The sequence below is a fragment of the Sus scrofa genome, chromosome 4 (assembly GCF_000003025.6).
Source record: "Sus scrofa isolate TJ Tabasco breed Duroc chromosome 4, Sscrofa11.1, whole genome shotgun sequence".
Lineage (NCBI taxonomy): Eukaryota > Metazoa > Chordata > Mammalia > Artiodactyla > Suidae > Sus > Sus scrofa.
Genome location: NC_010446.5, coordinates 120,303,504 through 120,329,243, shown reverse-complemented (window position 1 = coordinate 120,329,243; position 25,740 = coordinate 120,303,504). Strand labels below are relative to the sequence as shown.

Here is a 25,740-nt window from a genome sequence, read left to right as displayed (position 1 = left end):
GATTTTTAGGATTCCATTACATCATCTCCTTTAGGACATTTTTCAATCCGATCCTTTACAACTTACATAAGGCTCAACTTTACTAAATCACTGAATGCAGAGAACAAAATTCTAGCTGACATTTCCAATTGTGTTATTTTGCATGTGAACTTCCCCCAGCAAACTGAAGGCTGTTAGGGCTTTGTTCCACTGTGATATTGTCATTAGCACCACACAGCTTCAGACATCAAGGTGTTAAAGATTTGGCACAGAATTCTTAACACCTAGAGTCCATTTGAACCAAGTGACACGGCAGTGGCTAAGATATTTTATTCAACATCAGCACACACTCAGATCGGTACTCTATGGCATGGAGCAGGTTTGTCAGAGTTATTTTTTTCTACCCATTCTAATCTTGAGTTATCTGCCTGAAATAGAAATCTACTGCTATATTGGTAAGGAAATATTCTGCCTTTATGGAGACAATTTCATTTTAAATTACTTTTCAGGTCAAATGCTGCCATTTAATAAGGTTTGGAACCTTATACAAAGTCAATAAAAGGCATTAAAATTACTTATTAGTCATGGCATTTTCTTCCCCTATCACCAACTAGATAGTTTTGTTTTGATAGCTCCATTAGATATAGGCTCATTCCTCATTTTTTCCTTGATTTCCTTTTACAACATATAGATGTTATAAAAAAAAATCCCCCTTCATACACAAAAAGCCACACATTATTAAAATAGAATTTTTAATAGAAAAAGTATCATCTCTGATACTCAGTAATTATTTTAAATGTTAGCTAGGGAATACACCAAGCATTAACATGAATATACCACCAAAAAGGCAAATTCTATGGACGGTACTATAGGGTTTATTGTATGCTTATATATGAGCACTTGCAATGAAGTTCAGTTTTCAATGACTGTAAGCAAATTTAACTTTATTATTTCCCAGTGAAAAGGATAAAAATGAGATCACATGCACTTCTGATTCTCATTTAGTCTGAAGGTCCAGTTTCCCAATGAGAAATTGGGCTGCAATCATCTCAATACTGTGGTCCTGACCAAGTGGAAAAACTTAGCATGGAAACAGCATTTAGCCATGACATACTTCAATATTATTTTTTTAGAGGCTATCGCTATCTCTAACTAAATCCATTATGATTTAAGACTGTCTTTTTATTGATATTCATTGTTTTTAAATCTGACAGTGGCCAATGATTTATATCCATTTTCTCTTAAAATAAGAATTAAAGAGTTTGAAAGATATCTTAAACTAAAGGACACTTTTTCAATAGGTCTCAAGATTTTAATACAGCTGTCATGTGAAAAGCCTTACCGCCTCTCAGCTGGAGAGGGGTTTAGAGAAGAAGCCAGCTCAGTTGATAAGATTGTTTTTATCTGAAGCAGTGGAGGATTCAAAAATTAGTATGACATATTGATGATGCCTTTTTTAAAGGCATTTTTATTCTCTAAGTAGAACACTGCAGTTGGCTGTCAATCATTAAACCACAAATGAAGTCCCTTGCCTGGCTAGGAGATTTGCAACTACACCAATGCTGGTAAACTAACCACCAAATGATAGCCTTTCCTCCTGCCTCACCCAGATTTCACAGGGGCTGCACACCCAAATAAATGCCTCTTGGCTACCCATTCATCTAACAGCTGGAAAGATGACACTTGACATTTGGAAACTTTCCTGTGAAGATTGCTGCGAGGCTTTCCCATTAGCTTCCTGGTGAGACTGTAAGGTCGAATAAGCTGCCTCGAAACCTGCAAAGGGTAACGGAAATACTCTAATATGAAGCCTGTGCAATTTAAATTTCTAATTCTCCAATCAGAGTTCCTCAGATATTATAGACACCACTGGTATATTTCAGGGCAAAAGAAGGCCTTTGAAGATGTGGAATTAAAGTGATATTTTAAGCAATGATAATGCTAAGTGTCTGTTATTTAAAGTTGGCACGGAAGGTCTTCCAAGCAATAGAGACTTGGACACAGCTAAGTTCTTCTAAGTTTGTTTTCTAAAACCCCAGACTGTCAGATTTTTTAGCAACTGTTCATCTTTGTCCAAAGGAGAAATCTTAAACATAAGGCACCATTACTACCATTCTTTTGGTCTGATTTTCATGTCCTAAAAGTTATTAGAGGTAGCTTTAAAATTCTAACAATCCCACAATGCGGGTTTGTTTGGAAAATCACTGATCCTAATATAAAATAAAATTGTAAATATTCCATTATTAAGAAAGTGTTGCACTCTTACAAATCTTTCAAGTATAAACACAGGCCTTTTTTCTCTTTAGAAAGAGACCTTTCAAAGAGGCCCCCAAATCAGAAAGTTTTAATAACCTGACTGTTCACTAAAGATATTAGAAAGCCAAAATCCCTCACATAATCTCAAATCCCAAAAATGGCAGAAGGTGAAAGATTTCATTTATTGATATGAATGCACATAATTCAATTAGCTTTATGGCAATAATCCTTTTGTACTGTGCCCAATTTTGTATTTTCATCTTCAAAGTGTCCTTACAATTTTCTATTCTTGCTTGTTAACTCAGTATTTCACATGTGAAAGACTGACAAGCATGAATAGGTCTCTTTAAATGTTCAGTCATTTGTCCAAATGTAGATCAAATTAATCACATGATTAAAAAGGAAAGTGAAACATTTTTAAAGTATATGCAAAAGGGCACTGAGGAAACAGGAGACATGAATGACATAACCTTCAGTCTTGAATTAATCACTGTCTGAGACAGAAATCACTTTTTTTTTTTCTTTTTGGCTATGCACCCACAGCATGCAGAAGTTCCCAGGCCAGGGACTGAACCTGTGCCACTGCAGTGACAACACCAGATCCTTAACCTGCGGACCCATCAGGGAACTTCTGAAATCATTGCTAAAAGTCATTTTAGTGATGCCAAACTATACCTCATTAGCAACAATGACAGATACAGATTCCTCTGGATGCACATCTCATGGCCGCAAATCACAAGCCAACAACACATTCTTAGCTTTCTCACAGCGCTGCCTCTGCAAATCCACCAAGAAAAGTCTCAGCTCGTAGAAAGAAAATGAAATATTTAGCAATGACTGGATGACTCCTTTCTCCTCAAACTAAAATTACAAGTACCATTTCATACTCACTCTGGTGGGACTACGACAGGACTCTCTTTGCTAGGTACTGAAATCACAAATTCATTTCACATAGCCTATTGAGCTACCATCAGATGGTAATGACTTTCTGTCACTCCTGACCTGGGGCAGATCTGAACTAGTGACCAAGAGGTTAAAGGCTCTATATCTCATTACCAAACCCCTGAGATATCTAGTTCCCTCAACCACTAGTGATTCTTTTGCGCCTCCATCAAACCAAAAGAAAATACACAAAAACTTCAAGCAGTAGAGAAGCAGGTCATCAATGCAAGGAATTTATGACAGTTTCGAAGAACTTCACAAACATCTATTTCAAAATATACCCATCTACCTTATACAACTGTGTAGAATCACATTTACTGTGAGAGAGCTTCATTCTAACCTTCATTCCAATAAAGAAGCTTCACCGAAGCCAAACAATGCCATAGAAAGGTGAGCTGGGAAACAGTGTAGAGAGCTAAAACTTAAAAGACGCCTGTATTCTATGATCTTGTAGGGTTAGGAAAGACATTTTGAGCTAGTACGATGCCAGAATATTTGTGTATCTTCTACATATGTTCTAATATAATTCTGACACAAGAATTAGTTTCAGGGAAGATTGACAAATTGAGAAGAATAACATAAAGGAACAATCATAAACAAAAAAGTCATAACAGCAGCAGGCACTTTAACACGGATTCATATAGGAAAAAAGCATATTTAATCAAGGGTAGATTTTGATGAAGCAAAAAAAAAAGACAATCATTTGGGAACCTGCATGTAGACAAACTCATGTACATAGAAGGAACACTGGCACTACACCAATAATAAAATTAACCTTTGGTTGTTGTTGAAGACTGAGCTCAGGTGCTGATTGCCAATAAACAATATTATGTAACTATTCAACTTTAATTCTTCTGTAACTAAGTATTCAATGACTCCTAAAGTCTCTTATAAAACAGTAACCAAAATTTTTTTTGAATGTTTAACCCAATGCCTCCTTCCCTATTCTTTGCAATTTCCCATGAACTCTGCCTAGAAGAAACCAGGTGTTATCTTTTCACTTCTTGCCTATAGTTGAGGAAGCTCTATACAAATCCTACCCTTTATCTGAGTTTCTCCCCCTCCCTGTTCACCCCATATTTAGCCTTCCACCAGTAACTTTTGTCTTCTGTCTTTCAATATTTATCTTTGTATCACTGCAACTGCCTTCTTAGCAGAAACATGTAAATTTAGTTGAACCCTTTTACTACTAATAGTAAAAATTGTGGTTTTTGTAAAGTAAATTTAAAGATACAATGAATTTAAAATAGAACTGAATTACAGAATAATGATATGGTTCAAGAATCATGCTGATGCTATAATCAAACCAGTGGGTTTTGAGATTATAATTTCCATAGATTGCTTCATTTGACAAAATATCTCATGTTTCTAAGATCATTTTCTGAGAACTACCATGACTACTTTAGGGAAAATGAACTTCTGGTCTGGGATTAGACTGAGAAGAATTTAGCTTGTATTCCAACCCCAAATTCTCAGAGGACAGAGACTGATGAGCTATGATATGGCCGTTTTTTCCATCTACATTTTATGACTAATTTTTTTGGGGGGAAGGGTCTTTTTAGGGCCACACCTGCGGCATATGGAGGTTCCCAGACCAGGGGTCTAATCCGAGCTTCAGCCGCCAGCCTACACCACAGCCACAGCAACTCGGGATCCGAGCCGCGTCTGCAACCTACACCACAGCTCATGGCAACGCCAGATCCTCAACCACTGAGCGAGGCCTGCAACCTCATGGTTCCTAGTCGGATTTCTTAACCACTGAGCCACAACAGGAACTCCATCTTATGACTAAATTTCTGTTTATATGTTAATACCAGAACAAAGTAAGTGCTGAATTGTCTAAAAGATTATACTTTTGTAAATAGCATTCGGTATTACGCCTTCTCTTTGGTAAAGCAGGACCTTGGGCATCTTACAGGCTCTTTTAACCAAGTTAGTTGCAACAAACAGATTCGCCGGACTCATTTCTTCTTTCCTATTTCTCTGTAAGACAAGCAAAGGAAGGCTGAGGAGTACTGAATCTTTGTAATGGGTGGGGCACCCCTGTATGCCTATGAATTTCCTATTTTACCCGTTGAGTTAGTTTTTCTTTTTAATTTTTGCTTTTATTTTGTATACATGAAAGGAAATACATAAAACGTCTTGACACTCAAAAATTAGCACATTGCCAATCTGCTGAAGTGTCCTGTGTAGCACCCTCCTTACCCCAAATACTGTTAAGATTAGCAAAATTATTTCAAGGGTTTCCTGGCCAAAGGTAATTTAGAAAATTTGAAACATTTGGTCCTTGAAATAACTGACAATTGAGGGGAAAGTTCTTTCATTCTGTGTGTGTTCTGTTCCGTATGTTCTAGAAATCAGTGTGAGTCTATGTGTGAGGGCGTCTTCAAGACACGTTATCTCCCTCTCCCCACGTTCAGTACTCAAGAGCTGACCAAACTGTGACAACTGATTTGGAGCCAAGGATGAAAGCAAAGCGTCCTAGACAACCAAATCAATTCACTGTTCAAAATCGATGCTAGATAAAGCGGGTGAGTGTAGAGGGCAGGGAAGAGAAAATTCCACCGCATTCTGCTCTGGCTGGGGCATCAACAGACCTACAGGAGCGCCAGGCCTCCAAAGTTCAATACAGATGCAGCTCCGACCTCAGTCCCCACAACGCAAGGACAGCGGGCACCTTGACAGGGGCTGGATTCCGGGACAAATACCAGTCGGGGAAGCTATGTGACTGCCCTTTTCTCAGGCAGGGTCCACACGTGCTACGGGCCTCGCGGCCGCGGGTCCCTCCTCACCCCCACCCCAAATCCTGTCCCACAGCCTGGAAGGGGCCAGGGAACGGGGCTCAGAGACCCAGAGCACCCGCCCACGCCCACGGGGTGTCTGTCACCAGCTCTGCCTGCAGCCCTGACCGGCCCGAGGCCTCGAGATAAAGTAGGCAGGGACGTTCGGGGGTGTTGACTAGATGGCTTCAGTCCCCACACCCCCGGGCTCCAGGTGAGACTCACCAGCCTCCGAGCGCGCCGCGTGGAGCAGGTGGGCCGCAGGACGCCCAGCAGGCGCAGGCGCACACGACCGTGTCCGGCCAGGGCCCACAGCGGCCCAATGACCAGACTCAAAAGGCCTTGCCCTTGATTTTTTTTTTTTTAAAGAGAAATGAAAATGAAAAAATATCTAAATGTTTTAAAATAAGATGATATGCTTAAAGTATGTGTATATCCTTGGAATACTTCCCCATTTTAACTTTTTTTGGATTAACTCACAAATTACAGATTATTGTTTCATAGCGTAAGATACTTTATTTGTACTCCTCTGTTTTTAAGTAAATGTTATGGATTTAACCAACTTATTGCTAAATATATATATAAATAAATGCCTCATTTTTATCCCTAATTAACAATTAAATGACCTTTAATTTTATTAATGGAGCTAAGTGTCCCTCTATTTTCTTTCCCTGGAATGGTCATATTCCTAGAACTTTTCTATCCACTTAATCATTCTGGTTAAGGTATAATTTTAAATGGAATTAAGTTATACACAGACTACAGCCTCCAATCACAGTCTTCCAATTTCAGTTTCAAACTCCAGAGGAACTTTCAGGAAAAGCTCTGCTGTGTTATTTTGTTTTTCAATGTTAACACATACTGTAGGCGAAGGTATCAAGGACTGCCAATTGGCAAGAAGACTAAGAATCCAGAGTCGAAAAGCACCAGGGAAGTAGTTCAGGGGAAAATAAAAGACAGACATTTATGTGTTCAAATCCTGGCTTAATTACTAACACATATTGACCTTGGAGAGGTTTATCATTTGTCTTTATTTTTACAAGCTGTGAAATAAAGTTAATGATGTCCATTTAACAAGATTATTAACCCCCCCCCCAAAAAATGTACACTATGTGCTGGCTGCTAAACTAACAGTAGCCCTTATTTCAACGTCTGCCAAGAGTGTATAAAAGGTACATTTCAAGGAGGAACTACCCTTGGAGGTGGTTCCAAGTTTCTACCTCTTTTGTGAGTCTTCTCTAGTAATTCTAGCCAGCATTGAGTTCTGCTCCTTGACTTCTTTAGTGTTTATTGGTTGTAGTAAATTTAGCTTTCCATTATGTCATATCATACATTTTTTTCTATTTCACACGAGTGAAAAAATTGAATTCAAATAGTATTGTAAGCTTCTTTAGAGATGAAAGTTTGATGTGTTAATGTGACTAATTTATTTTTTTCCTGGTAGAGAACTTTTTACCTACCCATCTGTCCACATACATGTGTGCGTGCGTGAGCGCGCACACACACACACAAACACACAGAATCAATACATAAATCCACTTGAAAGATAGGATGCAGACTATTGCCTTTGGAATGGATTAGCAACTAGATCCTGCTCTGTGACACTGGGAACTATGTCTGGTCACATATGATGGAGCATGATAATGTGAGAAAAAAGAATGTATACATGTATGTGTAACTGAGTCACAATGCGGTACAGTGGAAAATTGACAAAACACTGTAAGTCAGGTATAATGGAAAAAATCATCATATAAAAAGTAAAAATTTTAAATTTATAGAGTTTTTGTTTCCTGTAATCATTCTTTCAGCTACATAGTCTTTCATATAATTATCTTTGATATTCAGCATTCTTATTTAAGTGGAAGAAGAAAACTCACATATGCCCAGACTCCACTAACATCAGAGTGTTATACAAACAAGTAAGGTGAAGTCATATTGGATCACTTATTAGGACAACTAATTAAAGAACAGTAAGTTTAATATTACAAAATAACTTATGAAGAGGGAAATGTTGACAAGTTGGAAAATGTTTCCCTCTATATTAATTCCAGATCTGCCACCATCACTTCTTTATTCAAACAATTCCTCCCACAGCCCTGCCTCATGACCTAATCCAAATTAAATTCCAAAACTGAGTAGTCTCATCATGTTCTAACTCCAGTATAGTAAGACATCCTTTCTTTCATTTCTCTTATATATTCTCTATGTTCTTTTGGTAAAATAAAAAGAAGCTCTTACACAGGTGCAAGGCTTATGGAGAAAGCAAAAAGCACTGTGACAATTCAGGGAAGGCACTCCTGCCTCTGAAGAGAATCAGCACAGCGAAAGATACCATTGTTTGGTGAGTGGGACCTGGTCTGGATTTCAGCCAGCTGGTATCCTTGCCTGGTACCACTTGCTCAGTGAGCAAGACATACAGTCTTATCCAGCAGCCTTCTTTAAGTTCCAGCAATCTGAATCACTCAGTATGCTTCCAGTTTTTCTTATCCCCCTGCTTTACCTGTATCTTTATTGTTAGGCGTTCTTTGCTGACACCACATCCTAATACCCACAACCAGAGAGAATCAATCACTATCTTTTCCATACTGCCTTGTGATTTTACATTTTTATTACTGCATTTATTATTTTGTAGTGTATGTACATTTACATAACTATTTTTAAAGCATCATTTTTAAAAAATATTTTTTATTGAATGAATGAATACGAAGACAGATGGATGTATATGCATGAATTCACGAATGGCTAAATAAAATGCTCTTATAATTACCTGAAATAGCCTCTTTCAATCTTCATCTGTTAAAATACCACACTTTCTATTCAAATCTCCTATTTTGTATTTTTTTCCTCTGATACCATTTTAACAGTCCAAAGGAAATAATCTCTAGTGACTCACAAATATTTATAGCTCAGACTCTTTATTAAGACCTTTCCACAAATTCTCTTAAATATTCTTCCCTGAAACCGAATAGAATAGCAATTCTGTTTTGTTTTTTTTTTCTCCTTTTTAAGGAAACCATTTATTTACTCCTAAGAAGACCATGTCTTAGAGAGGTGAAGTGACTTTCCTAAGGTCATACAGTGTGAAAGTATTAGAGCTGAGTTTGAAATCAGGCCTGTTCAGTTCAGAGCCCAAATTTCTAACCACTATATTGTACCTCCCAATTATTCACTTTGGTACAGAGACAAATTCAAATGTTAGGTCCAATCACTGGTACTCAATACATGGTAATTGATTAAATTAACTAATACAATTTAAGTGAATCTCTCTTTAGATAAGCATGAGAATTTCTGAAATCTCAACATGGGTGTTTTTAAAAAAATCACATTTATATGAAAATGTATTTAAATTACAAAGAAATTCTAAATATCCAATTGCAATGGTTGCATGCATGAATTAATACTGAAATGTATGCATAAAATCAATTTTTTAAAGTCCAACATCTAGTGTTTCATTTTTCCCCAAACTAATGTATGACATAACACAAGGCATTATAAACCTTCTTTCATGAATATACCTCAAGTGTTATAGAAATTTTTCTAAGCACATGCTACATTTATAAGAAAACTATTTATTTACAGTGCTAATGGACTTCTATAAAACAAGTCCACTCTCTTTCTTAACTCTGCTTTAAATTCCTTTCAAATCAATTATCTCTATGTATTCTTCCTATTTAATAGATGAATATGCCTTTTATTTTGATGGTGTAACAATAAACAAGCATATCACTGGCTTGTGTGGAGTCAGATCAGGAAGAAGGCTTTAGTTAGGGCAACAGGCAGGTAAAGACCATACTAGGAGGAAGCAAAATCTGAAAGAAAGTAGAAAGCAGACAGATGAAATGAGTGGGTCTGGGGTCAAGAAGGGCCCAGATGCAGGAAAAATCTTAGTGTGTTGGGGAAAATTCCAATTGGTATCACAGGAGTTTAGGCTTTACCTTGAGTGAAAAGAGCCTCTGAAGAGTTTTAAATGAGGAAATTACGATCAAATTTGTATGCTAGAAAGATGACTCTGGTTGCAGTACGGGGCATCAGATTGGACAGGGGAAATTGGAGGCAATTTTAAGAGGTGGTACGGGGCACAACTAAGTTAATGACAGTGTGGAGAGAGAAAAATCCCACTCTGTCCCTACCTTCCTTTTCAGTCTCATTGCTGCTTAGCTCTTTGCATCCAACACCTTGCAGAATGGTGAAAGTGCTGATTTTACCTGACAGAGGTTTTTACCTACCTTCAATTTCTACTCCATTTTTAAAATGCAATGCTTTGTTTGACAGGTCTGAATCCTTCAGCCAAATCCAAAACTCTTACTGGTCACAACTTTTTCATTTTTGTGTTTTAAACACTATCATCCCTATATTTATATATAGAGAGAGACAGCTATAGATATATAGATTCACACACATATATGTATGATGTGTGTGTATATATATATATTTAAAACACATGCACTTTTTTTTTATCATATCTAAGATGTGTCTTTCCTTTCATAAATAAGTGGAAGCCAAGTAAATAACTGTTCATTTTTTTTCAGTATACACCTATCAGATTCAGGGAAGTAGAAAGATAACAACGAAGTAAAATAATGAACTTGAGAATTCTTCTGGGCATTCCTACCATGGGGCAATGAGATCAGTGGCATTTCTGCAGGGCCAGCAGGTAGGTTTGATTCCTGGCCCAGCGTTGCCACAGCTGCTGTGTAAGTTGCAACTGTGGCTCAGAACTGATCCCTAGCTCAGAAACTCCATATGCCATGGGGTGGTCCAAAAACAAAATTCCTTCCCAATGGTAATTTTGAAGGACTACAAATCCACAATCATCATACAATATAGTAAATATTCTCCATGTCTTCTAATTAAAAAAAAAGTGGATTTAAACATTTAGAAAAAATAATGCACACCATTCTCCACAGGCCTATGCTCAGTTTTATCTTTTCAAATCCCTCTAACATCTCAGCCTTCTCGCCATTTTTACTTCTGCAAACCGGATTCACATTTCCACTAGGCTTTATCTGGCCTAGCATGAAAACCATTTCTCTTCTCCTGAGTCCACTTTCATTTTTTCAAGGAGTTGTCAGACCAGTCAATGAGATGTCCGGTCAACCAAAAACTGTATTCCACAGAAAAAAATAGGTAAATTTAAAAAAGCATATGAAAGGGATAAGGATTGACCAGACAGATTCAAGAGAGAAGAAAATTTAAATAAATAACTCATAAATAAGGGTGTATACAGCAGTGTTGTTTTATGAGAAAAATATGTGTGGGGACACACTAGTGTAAATCTTTCAACTATGGTTTCTGTCGTCGTTGTTGTTATTTTTGCTTTTTAGGGCCATGTGGCAGCATAAGGAAGTTCCCAGGCTAGGTGTCAAAACTGCGACCCACACCACAGCTCACAGCAACACCTTGAACTGCTCCTGCTGGTACCCCTGAGGCCATGGGGACTCCCCAAAGTACAGATGCTGCAGACGCTAGAGCCGAAACCACTACCAACACACCACCTTTGTGTTCTCAGATCTCTGTTAAAATTGCATTTCTTTTCCCCTTTTCTTCCTAGCCTGATCCCTTCTTATTTATGACTAATCTGGATGACATTCTTAACTTTAGATCTGTTATCTTCCCCAAACCCCGCCTTCTAAATCATACCTTTGTCTCTATAAACAACCAGCAGGCTGGTTATCCCCGCTTTCTGGGCATTACACTCTGGCCCAGATCCCCAAATCTCAAGCCCCACTAATCAGAGATGCCCAAGGGGGGTGGCAGTAGGTAGTTTAATTGAACATAAAATATGATGCAATCAGTACCAGCCCAGGCACTACCTAGCAAATAAATAGTCTCGGATGAATTACAGAAAGAGTAGGACAACAACTGAACAGACTAAATGATCACGGCCAAGAAGAAGAAAAATATTCAGGAGTTCCCATCGTGGCGCAGTGGTTAACGAATCCGACTAGGAACCATGAGGTTGTGGGTTCGGTCCCTGCCCTTGCTCAGTGGGTTATGGATCCGGCGTTGCCGTGAGCTGTGGTGTAGGTTGCAGACGCGGCTTGGATCCTGCGTTGCTGTGGCTCTGGCCTAGGCGGGAGGCTACAGCTCTGATTAGACCCCTAGCCTGGGAATCTCCATATGCCATGGGAGCGGCCCAAGAAATGCCAAAAGGACAAAAAATAAAATAAATAAAGAAAAGAAAAGAAAAGAAAAAAAAAATATTCAAGGAAACACTGAAGACGAAGTGAACTTCATTAGCGTGTGAGAAACCAAAGAAACCCAAATAAGGAAGGCAAGAAGTGTATTATGAATTGAGAGCCTCTCCTGGATAGGAAAGAAAGAATAAGGGTTTTATTTACAAGAGCAAACTTTTCCAGAAACATTTTATGTAAATGAGGTCACTGTGTCTACATTTAAATTATAAAGCAGGAAGAAAGTACAGCATTTCATCAAAAAGTAAGATAACTGGAGTCTAGTAGTTGGGTTTTTTTTTCTTCAAGACCACAAAGTTATTATACCGAGTATGTTTAACTTTACATTTTATCATTTTATATTTTGCATTCTTATCATAAAATGAAATAGTGAAAAAAAATAACTACAACTGAGATTGATAAAATATTTGTTTTCTTTTCAGTTAGGTACACATGATTTGGGAAGTGAATAGGAACTCATTTGATTCAGCGGAACGACAACATAATTTTCTGGACTGTGCAAGATCACTAGGAATATAGATCCTATATCACCCTGTGCACCATCCAGACTTGATAAATGTATTATCCATAGCTTTAAATATTTTGAACACTAATAGAAATGTACAATGAATTTTCAATCATTTAAACAGTTCTGCTATCCATTCCACATAAAAATTCTTATCCAAGCAAATATGTAGGTGACATATTTCATATATATATTTCATATATAGCTATTATACCCCTTATAGAAATGCTCATATGAATGAGCAGCAAAAATAAATGAAGTGCTTATCTATTGGAAGAAATTAGTGAAAAGTTATGGCCAATACCTACCTGGATATATTTGTGAATGTACCAGGAGGCCTGCTTTCCGTCATTTACGGATTCCACCGTAGTGTTAGCCATACCAACGATATCACCACCTGCAAACACCCATGGTTCACTGGTTTGCATAGTTTCTGGATCTACTTCTGGGAGATCCCATCTGTTAAATTTTATAGGGCTCAAGGCTTCTTTTACTGGAAAAAAGTGAAAGACAACAGGCAATGACTAATCTGTGCACCACATAATATTAATTTGTAAATTAAGAAAAATTATAATTTAATTATTGTTCTAGGGATTCAAATAACTGTTTTTAATGAACCATAAAAATGGAAGTTAATAAAATGTCTGAGTTAACAATGCACTCAAAGTATACTGACTTAACCAAATCAAAATAAAACTCATGTGTAGCTATTAAAGACCACAGATTTGGGCAATGTTTCATATCTGGGAATTATGTCTAAGAAAAATGGATCCATGAAGAAGGAAAATATAGCCCTTTAAATATTTTAATAGTTATAAAGTGCAATTCCTAAAATTTTGTCCATAACCATTATTTCAAAGGTTTGTTATTACTCATATTACTCCAAACATATACCTGTGTGACACAGGTGTAAGTTATACTGTGGATTTGAGTCAACGGCCAAATCTCTTCCTTTAACAAGTTTCATAAATGAAACAAGATGAAAAGTTCTACATTTTAACCAAATTATTTTCATGTAATGCTAAGTTATTTAATGGACCTAGAATAGAGTTACATTTAGTCAGCAATTTCTGTTCTATTTTGTAAAAATCAACAACTGCAAACATTAACATTAGTTCTTTGTGAAAACTGCTTTGTAAAAGAGGTTTAAATTATCTGCTAAATATGCTGTTTTCTTATGAATCTAAACATGTCATGGAAAAGGAAGAGGCTGAGTTCTTTTAAGAAAAATATCTAGAGGAAACTTTGACTAGACACATGATCTGGATGTCTGGAAGAGATAGAAGACAGTAGGTTAAAGAAGGGATTGATCTAGAGAAGAAATGAAGAAAGGCAGACAGCATCGTGTACGATGGAGCAAACTGAGCCAGTATTTAAGATAAAATGTTCTTTGTAGGTATTCATGCAATGAACTTAAGTTTCTCAGGATAGAATAAGGGAGCTATTTTTTTCTTAACTCCAATTGAAAAGAAAATATAAGAACATAAACTAAAGAAGAAGATATTTGAAGACGAAAGTTCACTGTTGAAAAGATTAATGTTACATTTAAAATAAAATAGCCTAATGTAAAAAATGTTATTTTTGACACCTAAAACTATTTTTTTTCCTGAGCAATAAAAAATCATAAAAATAAACTTTGGTACATATTCATAGTGTTCTGCTTGAAGAATATTAGAATTTTAGAAAACTACTAAGGGACTACTGTTGATTGTGTTTCCTCTACAAGACTATGAGCACAAACATGTGTCCATGTTATGCTTCTTACCACTGTACCGCCAAGCCGAGGACAGCACGGCTTAGAGCACAGACACTCAGTACGGTGGATGGATGGACGGGTGGACGGGTGGATGGATGAGTAGATGGATCGATGCTATCGTGCTCAGATTTTTATTTAAAAATCTTGTATTGTTTGCATCTCTGATGCGGTTTTACCTTTCACTGAGAGTAAAATTAAATATTCATGTAATTATTTTCAATGCAGAATGGCATTTTGAGAAGATTTTTCTAATGTCTTTAAAGGTCACATGAAAAGAGACCTTTATTATTTGTTCCCCCTTGCATAACAGATCATCGCTACCATCTGTTGACAGTTAGCTGAGTTGCAAAAGTGTCAACAGTGAGCATGGCTTGTCAATTCAACCTATTATAATAATGGTAACACACTGTCATTGAACGTGTGTTCTACAGACGCGCGCACGCGCACGCACACACACGTGCATGAGCGCAAGGGGTAAAAAATAATTCTCCTGTATAAAAAATGACCTTACTTGTCCAAGACTTTGGTACAACCTTGTCCTATATAGAGATCTGAAATAAAGATGATTTTTAAATGAGAAGGAATTCAAAATTATTTCACTAGGAGATCAAAGCCCTTTTATACATTTTTCTCATTTTTTACAGGAATATCCTTGAAGGTTAGTACAGATTTCACTCTAAGCTTGAGCAAGGCAGGGATTATGCTTTAGTTATCTTTGATTTCCCACAGCAGCTATTAGAGTCAAAGACATATATACTGTAAAGTTATTGAAGCTTAAGCTTCAGGGTCCCTCACTTGCATGGGCCTCTTTCAAGGGCTTGTGCCTAAATTTGAATTTATAAATTTTTTCTTTTTTGTAGAAAAGTCCTCGAATTAGATAAGCTTCAGGTCTTACAAAACTTGAATCATAACATAAGAAGTAGTGCACTATAAACCGCAGGTGCCGAATAAATGCTTGCTGAATTAAAATTCTTGAGTAATGTGCGTTATAATGTTTATTACTTTAAAAATACACATAGTATGATTCAATTGAATATTAGAGTTCCATTTTAACTCAGTCAATAAATAGTCATGAGATGTTACTAGAAGTTTAATAAGTAATCTTTGCATTTCTTAAAATATTTTAGCATCAACCCATAAGCCAACTTAAGAATTTCTTTATGAATTCAAAAGCACTATTCTATTCATAGGTCTTTCCATTGTATGCACATTGTTATTTTATGTCTCTAAATATTCATGTATACTCATGTTTACTTTTAAAAATATTCTCTATTTCTGCAGTATTTGATTCAATTCTAACTTAAAGTCTTGGACCTGGATTATCAACTGTTTTAATTTTTCCATCATTTGTAATATCCAACTAACTTCACCAGTAATCAAACAACTCTGACATTGTATTCCAAAACAGAAATTATTTTTTTTCTTATATCAAAAATTATCTTAGCCCCCTTTTGAAAATTATCGACTGAATTTTCCACCAACTCTTTTTAGAAGCCATCAAGTGTAACATGTTCATAATTTCATTTAAGAAGTAAATAGAGAAAGGCCTGTCGTGGCTCAGTGGAAATGAATTCTGACTAGCATCCATGAGGACTCCGGTTTGATCCCTGACCTCACTCAGTGGTAAGGATCCGGCTTTGCTGTGAGCTGTGGTGTAGGTTGTATTGCGGCCTGGATCTGGTGTTGCTGTGGTTGTGGCATAGGCCAGAGGCTACAGCTCCAATTTGACCCCTAGCCTGGAAACCTCCATACGCCACGCACGCAGCCCTAAAAAGACCTAAAGAAAGAAAGAAAGAGAGAGACAGAGAGAAAGAAGGAAAGGGAAAAAAAGAAGAGGTCAAGCCATTGGTTATGATGTTACATAAAAACACATCAGTCAAAATAGAGATCACTTGCCTGCATTTTCATATCTAATGTTTGATTTAACTTGTCCTTTGTCCAAATGACAAAGGGTCACTGAAAAAGTAGAACACAGACAACTCATAAGAATATAAGCAATGATTTAGTGGATCAAAAATGTCTTCAATCACTGGTACTAAGAAGCTAATACAAGAATGACTGTTCATTACAACTTGAACATCAAATGATTAGGGTCATTTATTTCCTTTTCAGCACAGTGGACTCAATATTTAAGTATGAGGTACAGAAAGGGATTCCTTAATTTTTTGTAACTTTGTTGATTCTGATTACGGATCCACATAACACTTTTAATGATGGCAACGATTCTTTCAAAATATAGTAGTTACGTCTGTTATTTAACCACATTTTTAAGGCTGAAAAGTATTTAACTTTGAACTCAAATCAAGGATTCAGGAAAGAAAAAAAAAATCCATGTGCTTTTATTCATAATTTGTCTGAAAGGAGTTCATTTATTTCGCTGCTTCTTATGAGGGAGACTTTCATCCTCCTCATGATTGTAATTATCCTTCTATAAACTCCTCACAGCTCTCTCACATCTCTACTGATACATTTAACTGGGAATACAATAAAAATAAATCTCAGAAGGATATCTTCTGTTCTGCCTTTATCTAGCTTGGAAGGAGTGAAAGCATAAGTGGATGAAAAATGTATATTTACATTTGCAAACCAAATAACTGCTTGCCATTTCCTATGAAGTGTTAAATGAATATTAATAGAAGGATTGTATTTTTTTTTCTTTCTTGTTTATAAAATAATGGGGTGGGGGAATAAGGATTTTCTGTTATGATCACACACAGTTTTCCCACAGATTTCCATGAGATTGCATCTTGAGGGAGACCGTGGCATATGTCCCAGTATCTCCATAGATGAACACAAAAAGAACTTGAAAAAGAACCCCAAAACGTGCTTATTCACAGTCTGTATTATTCTGCAAATGGAAGAGAAATGTGTTAAATGATATGGTGCCTGGAATTTTATGCAGCCTTTAATAGGAATGAAAACATCCTTAATTCATACAAACATTCGAGATTTATGTTAATTTTCTGCTTTAATTACTACTATGTACGAATGAGCTTATTTAAAAAACAAAGACACTCTGAGGTGGCTTTAAAACAAGAAATGGTTTTGAAATAGGAACTTTTAGTCAACTTAATGTTATGCATGAAATGATTTTTTTATATAGACTTAATTGTATTGTGACACACAAGTTCCTCAATAAGCCACAGCTTAAAATTGCAGAAACCGTCCCTCAGGGACACATCACTAGCAGATGCAGATTGCCAAGGTCAATTAAACTGATGTAGCTGTGCTGTCACATGTGTAGAAGAGGAACCCACAAGCATATGACAAGTATATTTCTCAGTATTTATAAAAAGATGTCAGGAATGTTATATTTTAGTACATAAATATAAATTAATTCTCCATAAACAATAAAACAATACAACAGAAATCATAATGAAGAAGGATTATTAGTATTCTTTGGAGGGTCTGAGAGGCTATAAAACAATGGGGGAGATAAAAAATTTCAACATTTATAATAAAATGATATCTTGCAAGCAGATGAATCCATCTATGTGCTTGTTGTTTAATTTTACATAACCTCTAAGCCAATAGGACCAAAGCACAATGAAACAAAAAAGGCGAGCTGAGGCAATAATCTCAATAAATCAGAGCTGAAAGCAAAATCTCAGCAAGAGCAAATAAATTCTAATTACAGGGCCAGGGTATCAGAGCTCTGTTTAAATAGAATAACCTGGGGTAAGGAGGGGACGGACCGGGAAAACGCCTTCCACGAAGAATATCAAGCCTGCATGGCATAAGCTTTGTCTTCATGTCTCCCTTCTGGCTCTAATTATTTGAATCAATATGCTATTCATTCCCCAATACAATGGAGCCCACAATGAAGATTCACATTTTCTTTCTGAAAACCCCCAAAAGTTAATCTTGATCCTGTACATTTCTGCTCCTCCAAGACCTCAAGTTTCTCTGCTTCTTTTTCAGAATGGTATCTTTCTTAGAGTCTCCTCTCTCCTCTCTTATTTTGAAAAACTGGTTTTAACCTGGTTCTTTTTTCCACTTCCATGCTTATGTCTTCCTTTACCTCATTTCTTAGGCTAATTTACACTGGCTGTCTACCTTTTTCACAACCCAATTTTTCCTTCCACCAAATTCTGCCACCGCAGCCATACTCCATTTATGCCTCTCTACAGCATCCAATAGTGGAATCATGTTAGTTTTGGTCCCTTCTCTGATTTGCATAGGTAGGCTCTCCTTCTTTTTAAATTGTCCTTGGGCTCTGTCTGGCTCCTCATCTCATCATCATCCTCTACCCAGCTCCCAAATACTCAGTCTCCTACACTTTCCTGTGTCAGAAATTAAAATCATCTTGTGCCTTTAACTTCGCCTCAATGGGGAAACGACCTCAAACATTACCTTATGCTCTTTTATTCTGCCACTTCTAGCTGTCTATTAGAGATATTCCAAGGGGATGTTCTACTGTCCCTTCTGAATTGTCACATTTAAAACCCAGTACACTGCCGCAGGTAAAGCAAAACAAAAACAAAACAAAAAACCAGTACACAAGCTTCCTCTGGGCTTTTCACATTTCACAATTATTAGTAAGCTTGCTTTTTCATGTCTCCTACTCATAACAGCCTCCAAAGCAGCACTGAGAGGATCCAGATTGCAAAACCCAGTGACCCTTCTCAGTGGTCACCTCACTGCAGGACCAGAACTAGGGTGGGCTGGCGAGAGGCCCCAGGAGAACCCGATTCAAGAAGGTCTTTGGACTCCAGATGGTGCAAGTGCTGGTCAGTTCCTTGACTGTCTCACCCCGAGCAGGGCGCTGCCTTCGTTGATTTCTCAGCAGCACGCAACAGATGGCCATTTCCTCCGCATCAAAATTCCTTATCGTGGCTTCAATGATATAACGCTTTCTGCTCTCCCATCTCTCTCCATTGTTACACTTTGACATTCACTCATGCTTTTTCCTAGTCTCCTTTCTCAAAACACCCAGAAAGAGATCTTAATCTTGGCATAACTTTTGAATCTTTTCTCTCCAATTACCTCAAAGTGCAGTTCGTTACCATGCTCCAACAATTCATCCAAAGAAATTTCTCTCCTAGTTATTGCTTACATCTCATTTACATCATCCTCACCTAATGCAGAATATTAAGAAAAGCAATCAGCATTTATTGAGCCTTTGCTTGAGGCAGACATGATACTAGATATTTCCATATAGTAATCTCCTTTAGATCACAAAACTACTCCTTAAAGTAGGTATTATCATTCCAAATACAGCCAGGAGGTGGTAAAGCCAGTCTATGAATCCAGTTATTTCTGACTCCAAAGCCCTCCTTGCTACTTGACGCTTGGAGTGGGGACAAAAGAGAGGCAGGAATGGGCCAAAAACAGTCTCTCCCAGTTTCGCTACTGGGAAACATGAGAATAACTAAAATGAAACAGATGGGGGCTGAAGGGACAACAAAGAATTCTAGTCTTGATTGGCCTTACAGATTCAGCCTTTAGGTCACCTCTTCCTTTGCCCTTTCTGTTAAATCAACCACAACTGCTTTCTGGTAAACTAGTCCCTGTGTAATTTACTTCAGTTATTTGCTTTCCCTCTACCATTCCTTGAGTTTAGGGACCATATCTGAGCCAGCTCCTTCCCTGGCACCTAGCACAATGATTGGCACACCAGAGGAACTTGATGATTTTTTTTTTTTGGTTGAAAAATGGAATAGTAGTATGTTCCATTTTATCAGCATTCATCCTGCCTTAATTATTTTTCTTAATAGGTCTTATTCCCACAATTAGAGAGTCAGCTTATTATGGAGAGGAAACTCAAATATTTTCCTTTAAATAGAAGCTTCTATGGAAACAACCTAAATGTCCATCGACAGAGAAGTGGATCAAGAAGATGTGGTACATATACACAATGGAATATTACTCAGCCATTAAAAGGAACAACATACCAGCATTTTTAGCAACATGGATGGACCTAGAAATTATCATGCTAAGTGAAGTCAGCCAAACAACGAGACACCAACATCAAATGCTTTCACTGACATGTGGAATCTGAAAAAAGGACAGACCGAACTTCTTTGCAGAACAGATGCTGACTCACAGACATTGAAAAACTTATGGTCTCTGGATGATACAGTTTGGGGGGTAGGGGGATGTACTTGGGCTGTGGGATGGAAATCCTGTGAAATTGGACTGTGATGATCATTATACAACTATAGATGTGATAAATTCATTTGACTAATAAAAAAAAGCTTCTAAAAAAATCTCTATAGTGACAAATACACTGACTTGAGAATAATAAGCACTTGGCTAATTTCTTTTGATTAATTTAACTATTTGACTTTCCTACTGCTGTGGTTAAATACTGTTCAGTTTGGACATGCTTGTAGAATTCAGGCAGTGTAAACGCAGAGGTTTAATTTTCTTCCCCTCCATGCCCACGGTAAGCTTTGGCTCCCCACGTTAAATACAAAAGATGGATGTCAATAATAGCCTGCAGCAACTCCCTTTGTTTTACTTGTAGTCTACAGGGAGTCTCATCCTCATTTCCTAAACTGACCAACTAATCAATTCAGAATTAAAATTGTCTAAGCACTTCACCTTGATTTGCTTATTTCACTGCAATAATTCCACTATTTAAAACACTAAACTCCTTGAAGATTTGATTTCATTTTCTCTGGAAGAGATCTCCTCAAGGAGGTCAGTGTCCTTGAAGGAAATATATGGGGATTGTTTTCAAATTCTCAGTTGGATTCCCAAATGCTGCACTTTGATTTGCTTATTTATATTCAATGATACCATCTACTTAAGACTACAAACTCCTTGAAGGAATAGATCATCCTTTAATCTGATTTGGACCATAATCATCATAATTCTATGCACATTTGGGTGCTTAATACCTCTTGATAATTAGAGGAGACAGTGAAAAAAGTGGAAAGGCTACTGAAATATTTTATATACATTTCTCAGTGAAATAGCTTTTTAACATGCTGAATGATACCATCAAGTGATATAAATAATTACAGAAAGGGGTTAAAAATGTTTAATATTAAATCCCCATTTGCTGCATAAATAAAAATAAATAGAAAGCCACTAGTAAATTATACTACTTGAGAAAGCAGTATTATTAAAATATAAGTGAATACTGAAAAATATTTTAATTAACAAAATAAATCAAATGGAAAAGATTCCCTAAATAGAGCTTTAAAAGTAAGTCTATGTGTGTTTGACTGCCATGACTAATTATGTATCCATGTAATGTGTGTTCAATTTGGGCTTATTTAAATAGCAGAAATGCTCATTAGCTGCAGTATATCTGTGAAGCTTCAGTAAACAGTTTAATGGTTTTTATGTTTAACCAATTTCATAAGTTCCTGTAATTTTAGCTTTAGCAGCTCATTAATGTTATTTTTTGATATCCATCTTATGACTTTTTTTTTTCCTTGTCAATCGGCTGTAGGCATATTTCAATGCAAACTTAAAACATACAGTAGAATTTCTTTTAAACAGTTTTAGCACATCAATAAATGCATGATTCAAAAATACAGCTTCTTTATATAGAGTACGGCTTGCATTACCATGAAGCCAAGAAATATTTTTGGTATCGACAAAGCCTATATTCAGTAGAATTCATGATGATAATAATGATAAACATCTACTCAGTGCCCCCATGTACATGTGGTGTTCTGGACGTTCTGGTGTCTATACTATCTCTTTGGATCCTCGAAGAATAAGTATTATTTTAATCTTATAGTTGGGGAAACTGAGACTGCAGTGAGCGCCCCAGGTCACATTCTCCGGACTTGAACCTAAGGACAAATCCACTACAGCTGTACCAACTGGGAAGGCCTGGAGGTCTTCGGGAACATTCGGAGATAAACAGCTAGACCTTAGGAGAGGGCCCTGCACCCTGGGATTAGATATAGTCTTAAGGATGGACAAAGTTTGTAAAGAAAAATCACAAATTTGGGTAAAAAGAGAACTAAGCATTTATTTTCTAACGTGGCAGCAATCACAACCTGAACTAAAGCCAGAGGAGGAATCATCAGTTTCAGGTGAATCAAGATATTAAACCACACAAACCAAGAAGTGATGATTTCAAGAAACGTCAAACACAAGAGAAATGAATAAGTAACTTGAGGCCAATGAGCAGTAAAAAGATGGCATCTGCAGGTAAAAGATGAAGGCAAAACACAGAATAAAAGGGGTTAAGGAAAAAGGATCTGGCAAAAACAGCAAAACATTGCATTCAGGGTGTTCTGGGAGTTTAATGACTGCACAGGAGAAAAATAAGGCATTGGCTTGCATTCATTTATGCAATTAATATCACTGTGTGCTGAATCCACCTGTAGTTAACCATAGATAAGGGACCTGTCCTTGTGGGGTGTACATTTCAGCTGGCAGAATATACAATATAAAAGGTAAACAAGTAACTAAATTATGTGATAGGAAATGGCTAAGAAGAGAGGTATGTAAAGGAGAGTGTTATAAAGCCAGGGAGTGAGAAGTGAGAGAGGGGCTTTGGATCATGGTGGAGATGGAGGGGCACAGAGGCTCTTTGATGAGATGACATTTGAGCTAAAACATAAGGATGACATGAGGCAGCTTGTGAAGACCTTGAGGCAGATCTTTCCAGCCAGAGGGCTTAGGATGAGCTGAAGGTGATGCACTTGAAGAGCAGAAGGGAGGCTTTATGTGGATGGAAGAAAGCAAGAAAGAGAAGGGGAGAGGAGGCCTAGAGATAGGCAGGGGCCTGATCATCAAGGCGGCTTCATGGGCTGTGGAAGACTTTCATTTTAAATAAAGCAGAAACCACTGGAGCCTGGAACAGGGGGATGAAATGATACAATTTCTATAATAAAGCTGATTCTGGTAGGACTATGTAGAAGCAAGATAAAAAGCAGTGTGACCGGTAAGGAGGCTATTTTCTATGCAAATGAAAATGTCCAGCCTCTGACCACTCCCTCCACAGAAGGAAGACTTGCTGGTCCTCATGGGATACTTTACATAAACACTGCTTTCACATGCTTTTATCTTTGCTGTGAATTTTCTATGGGGGTGTTTAGAATAAAGCAATCATTTCATTCTATTCATCCCAAGATTTATCCATCTCTTCGTTTATTCATTTATCCATTCATTAGGTGAGCCCTTAAGACTGTGCTGGGTACTTTAGATTAAAATATGAATAAACTACCCTGCAGGCCTATTGTCAATATGACTCAGAATATATAAAGTGTATAGAGTGAAGTAGAAGAAGGGCTGGAGCCAGACAGGAGACACATACTTAACTGTATGTTCCCTTTGTGTGTGAGTGGAGCATATTTTATCGATGTGGCCCTTTTTATTTATAAGAAACCCACCAACTTTAAAATAAAATTCACATGCTTTAGCCTAATGCTAAGACAGTTTGTGAATTAGAAGTGATGTGTTTCTCCACCTTTCTTGTTGTGTGCCCCCTGATCTAGCCAATTAAACTACCCCTAGTGCATATCCAGTCTGTTCACGGTGATGGAATGTGTCTTTCCTGTCTCTGTTGTCTTCCTTCCTACCCAGTCCTGGTCTCTAGGACAAATACCACTGCCTGCCTAAAACCTTCTTTGATTCTTATAGCTGGAAGTCTTCTCTCCACCCTGTGCGTGATGCTAGCAGTTTATCTATTTCTCCTTGAGTCACTTTCTACCTAATGGCATTTTTATTTATGTGCATTTTTCTCCCTCTATTAGACTGCAAGCTCCTGTAGACAGGGACAATGTATTCATTTTTGTGTACCCAGGAGAACCGAACACAGAATGTTGTAAACTTAATAAATACAGAATGAAAGAACAGGAAATAAGGTCCCACAAGTAGGTAGAAGGGTAGATTAGGAGGGTGTCAAAATTAAATTGAAGCATTTGGTTTCAATCCCACCATCAGGGGAGAATAATTTTGGATTCTAAAGTATGCAATAATGCAGTGATATTGGTGATAGAGTAGCTCGTTTGGCAACAGTGTGCAAATACAGGGAAAACACTGGGCCATATTAAAATGGATTGTCAATATGCTTTTTAGAGAGCTTGGAAAAATCACTGGATGTTCACTGAAAATAATATGCTTGACTCTCGTCCATGCATTTGTATGGAAAAAATAGTTGTGTAAGTGAAAGTCCTTTGAACATATTTTAAAGAGCTTCATAATTAAAGCAATGTTATAAGAATGGCTAGCTTGAAAAAAGGTTGGCAGTGGTTAACATTAGAACATAAAGCTTGGTCAAGACCTCTGAATATATGTTCAAGTAATGCTGGCTTTCTCCTGCAGCAAGTTTGGGACACCTAATAAATTACATGTGAATATTACACTTGAATTGGGTATCTTCCATATTTAGGGGCTATATATCAAATATGATTTAATGCAATTTTCCAACTCATAAAATTACAATTTACGTTTATGCAGGTCAATGTCTAATTTAGTTAAAGACTGTCTTTTAAATAGGTATATTGTTATTTTTAATGTTGTGCTTTGAGACAAGGACACAAATGAAATATAATTAACAATAATAATCTGCAATACACAATACATATTACTAAGACCAGTGCTATGAAATCTACATCATTGCTTTATAATTTGACTAAATTTTACATCTAGAATTTACATTTCACAGCAGCTTAGTGTACTCTAACATCTCACAGGAATATAGGTTTCAGAATACACTTTTGGGATGCCATAAGCAAATTGGTAATTAAAAGAAATAATAGTCCATGGTTAGTAAAACTCTGGACATGTATTATATTCACTCTATGCTGAATAATATTTGGCTACATTTTAAGATTTCTGTAATCTGAAACAATTAGGCTATTTTTCCATTTTCTACCTTCTTTCCCCAGCAAAACTTGTTACATGCCACTGCTCTACTTCTTGTAAGTAATCTTTGATTTGATGAAAAAGTACTGATTTATCCACTGTCTCCCTGTAAGAATGCATATGATATCAACCACTAGTGAAACCTGGAAAATAAAGATAAGGGAAGGCTCTGAACAGAGCTATTCACTGGGGAAACAAACCTATTCCTATGCAGTTATTAGAGGGAAGTAAAATAATTACAGAAATATCATGTTGTGCTTCAAATGGATGTCTAAGGCAGTTGTAAGTGATGTGATGTTGATTCCAAATCACTTTCAACACTCTTATCAGTTTGACCTCCCTCCTCATCACCTCCACCCTTTAAAAATAACTCCAAAGAAAAACTGTGCCAAAATTCAATTATATTGGATAGTTATTCTACAGAAATGCCAGTACTTGCTTTAGATTCCACCACTTTATCCTCGCTCTGCACAGTGTATTTTATAGTAGAAAGACAATAAATCTTTCAGCCAAAAAAAAAAAAAAATCTGACAATTAGAGCAGTTT

The 25,740-nt window shown here is 36.9% G+C and overlaps 1 protein-coding gene across 2 annotated transcripts in view; it reads right to left on the bottom strand.

Annotated features, from left to right (window-relative positions):
* The window catches only part of DPYD (dihydropyrimidine dehydrogenase), a 780,991-nt gene that overhangs the window by 383,218 nt on the left and 372,033 nt on the right, over positions 1-25,740 (bottom strand). For both annotated transcript variants that reach the window (NM_214044.2, XM_021088696.1), the window contains 1 exon segment: positions 12,965-13,149. In NM_214044.2, the coding sequence (NP_999209.1) occupies positions 12,965-13,149 (185 nt within the window).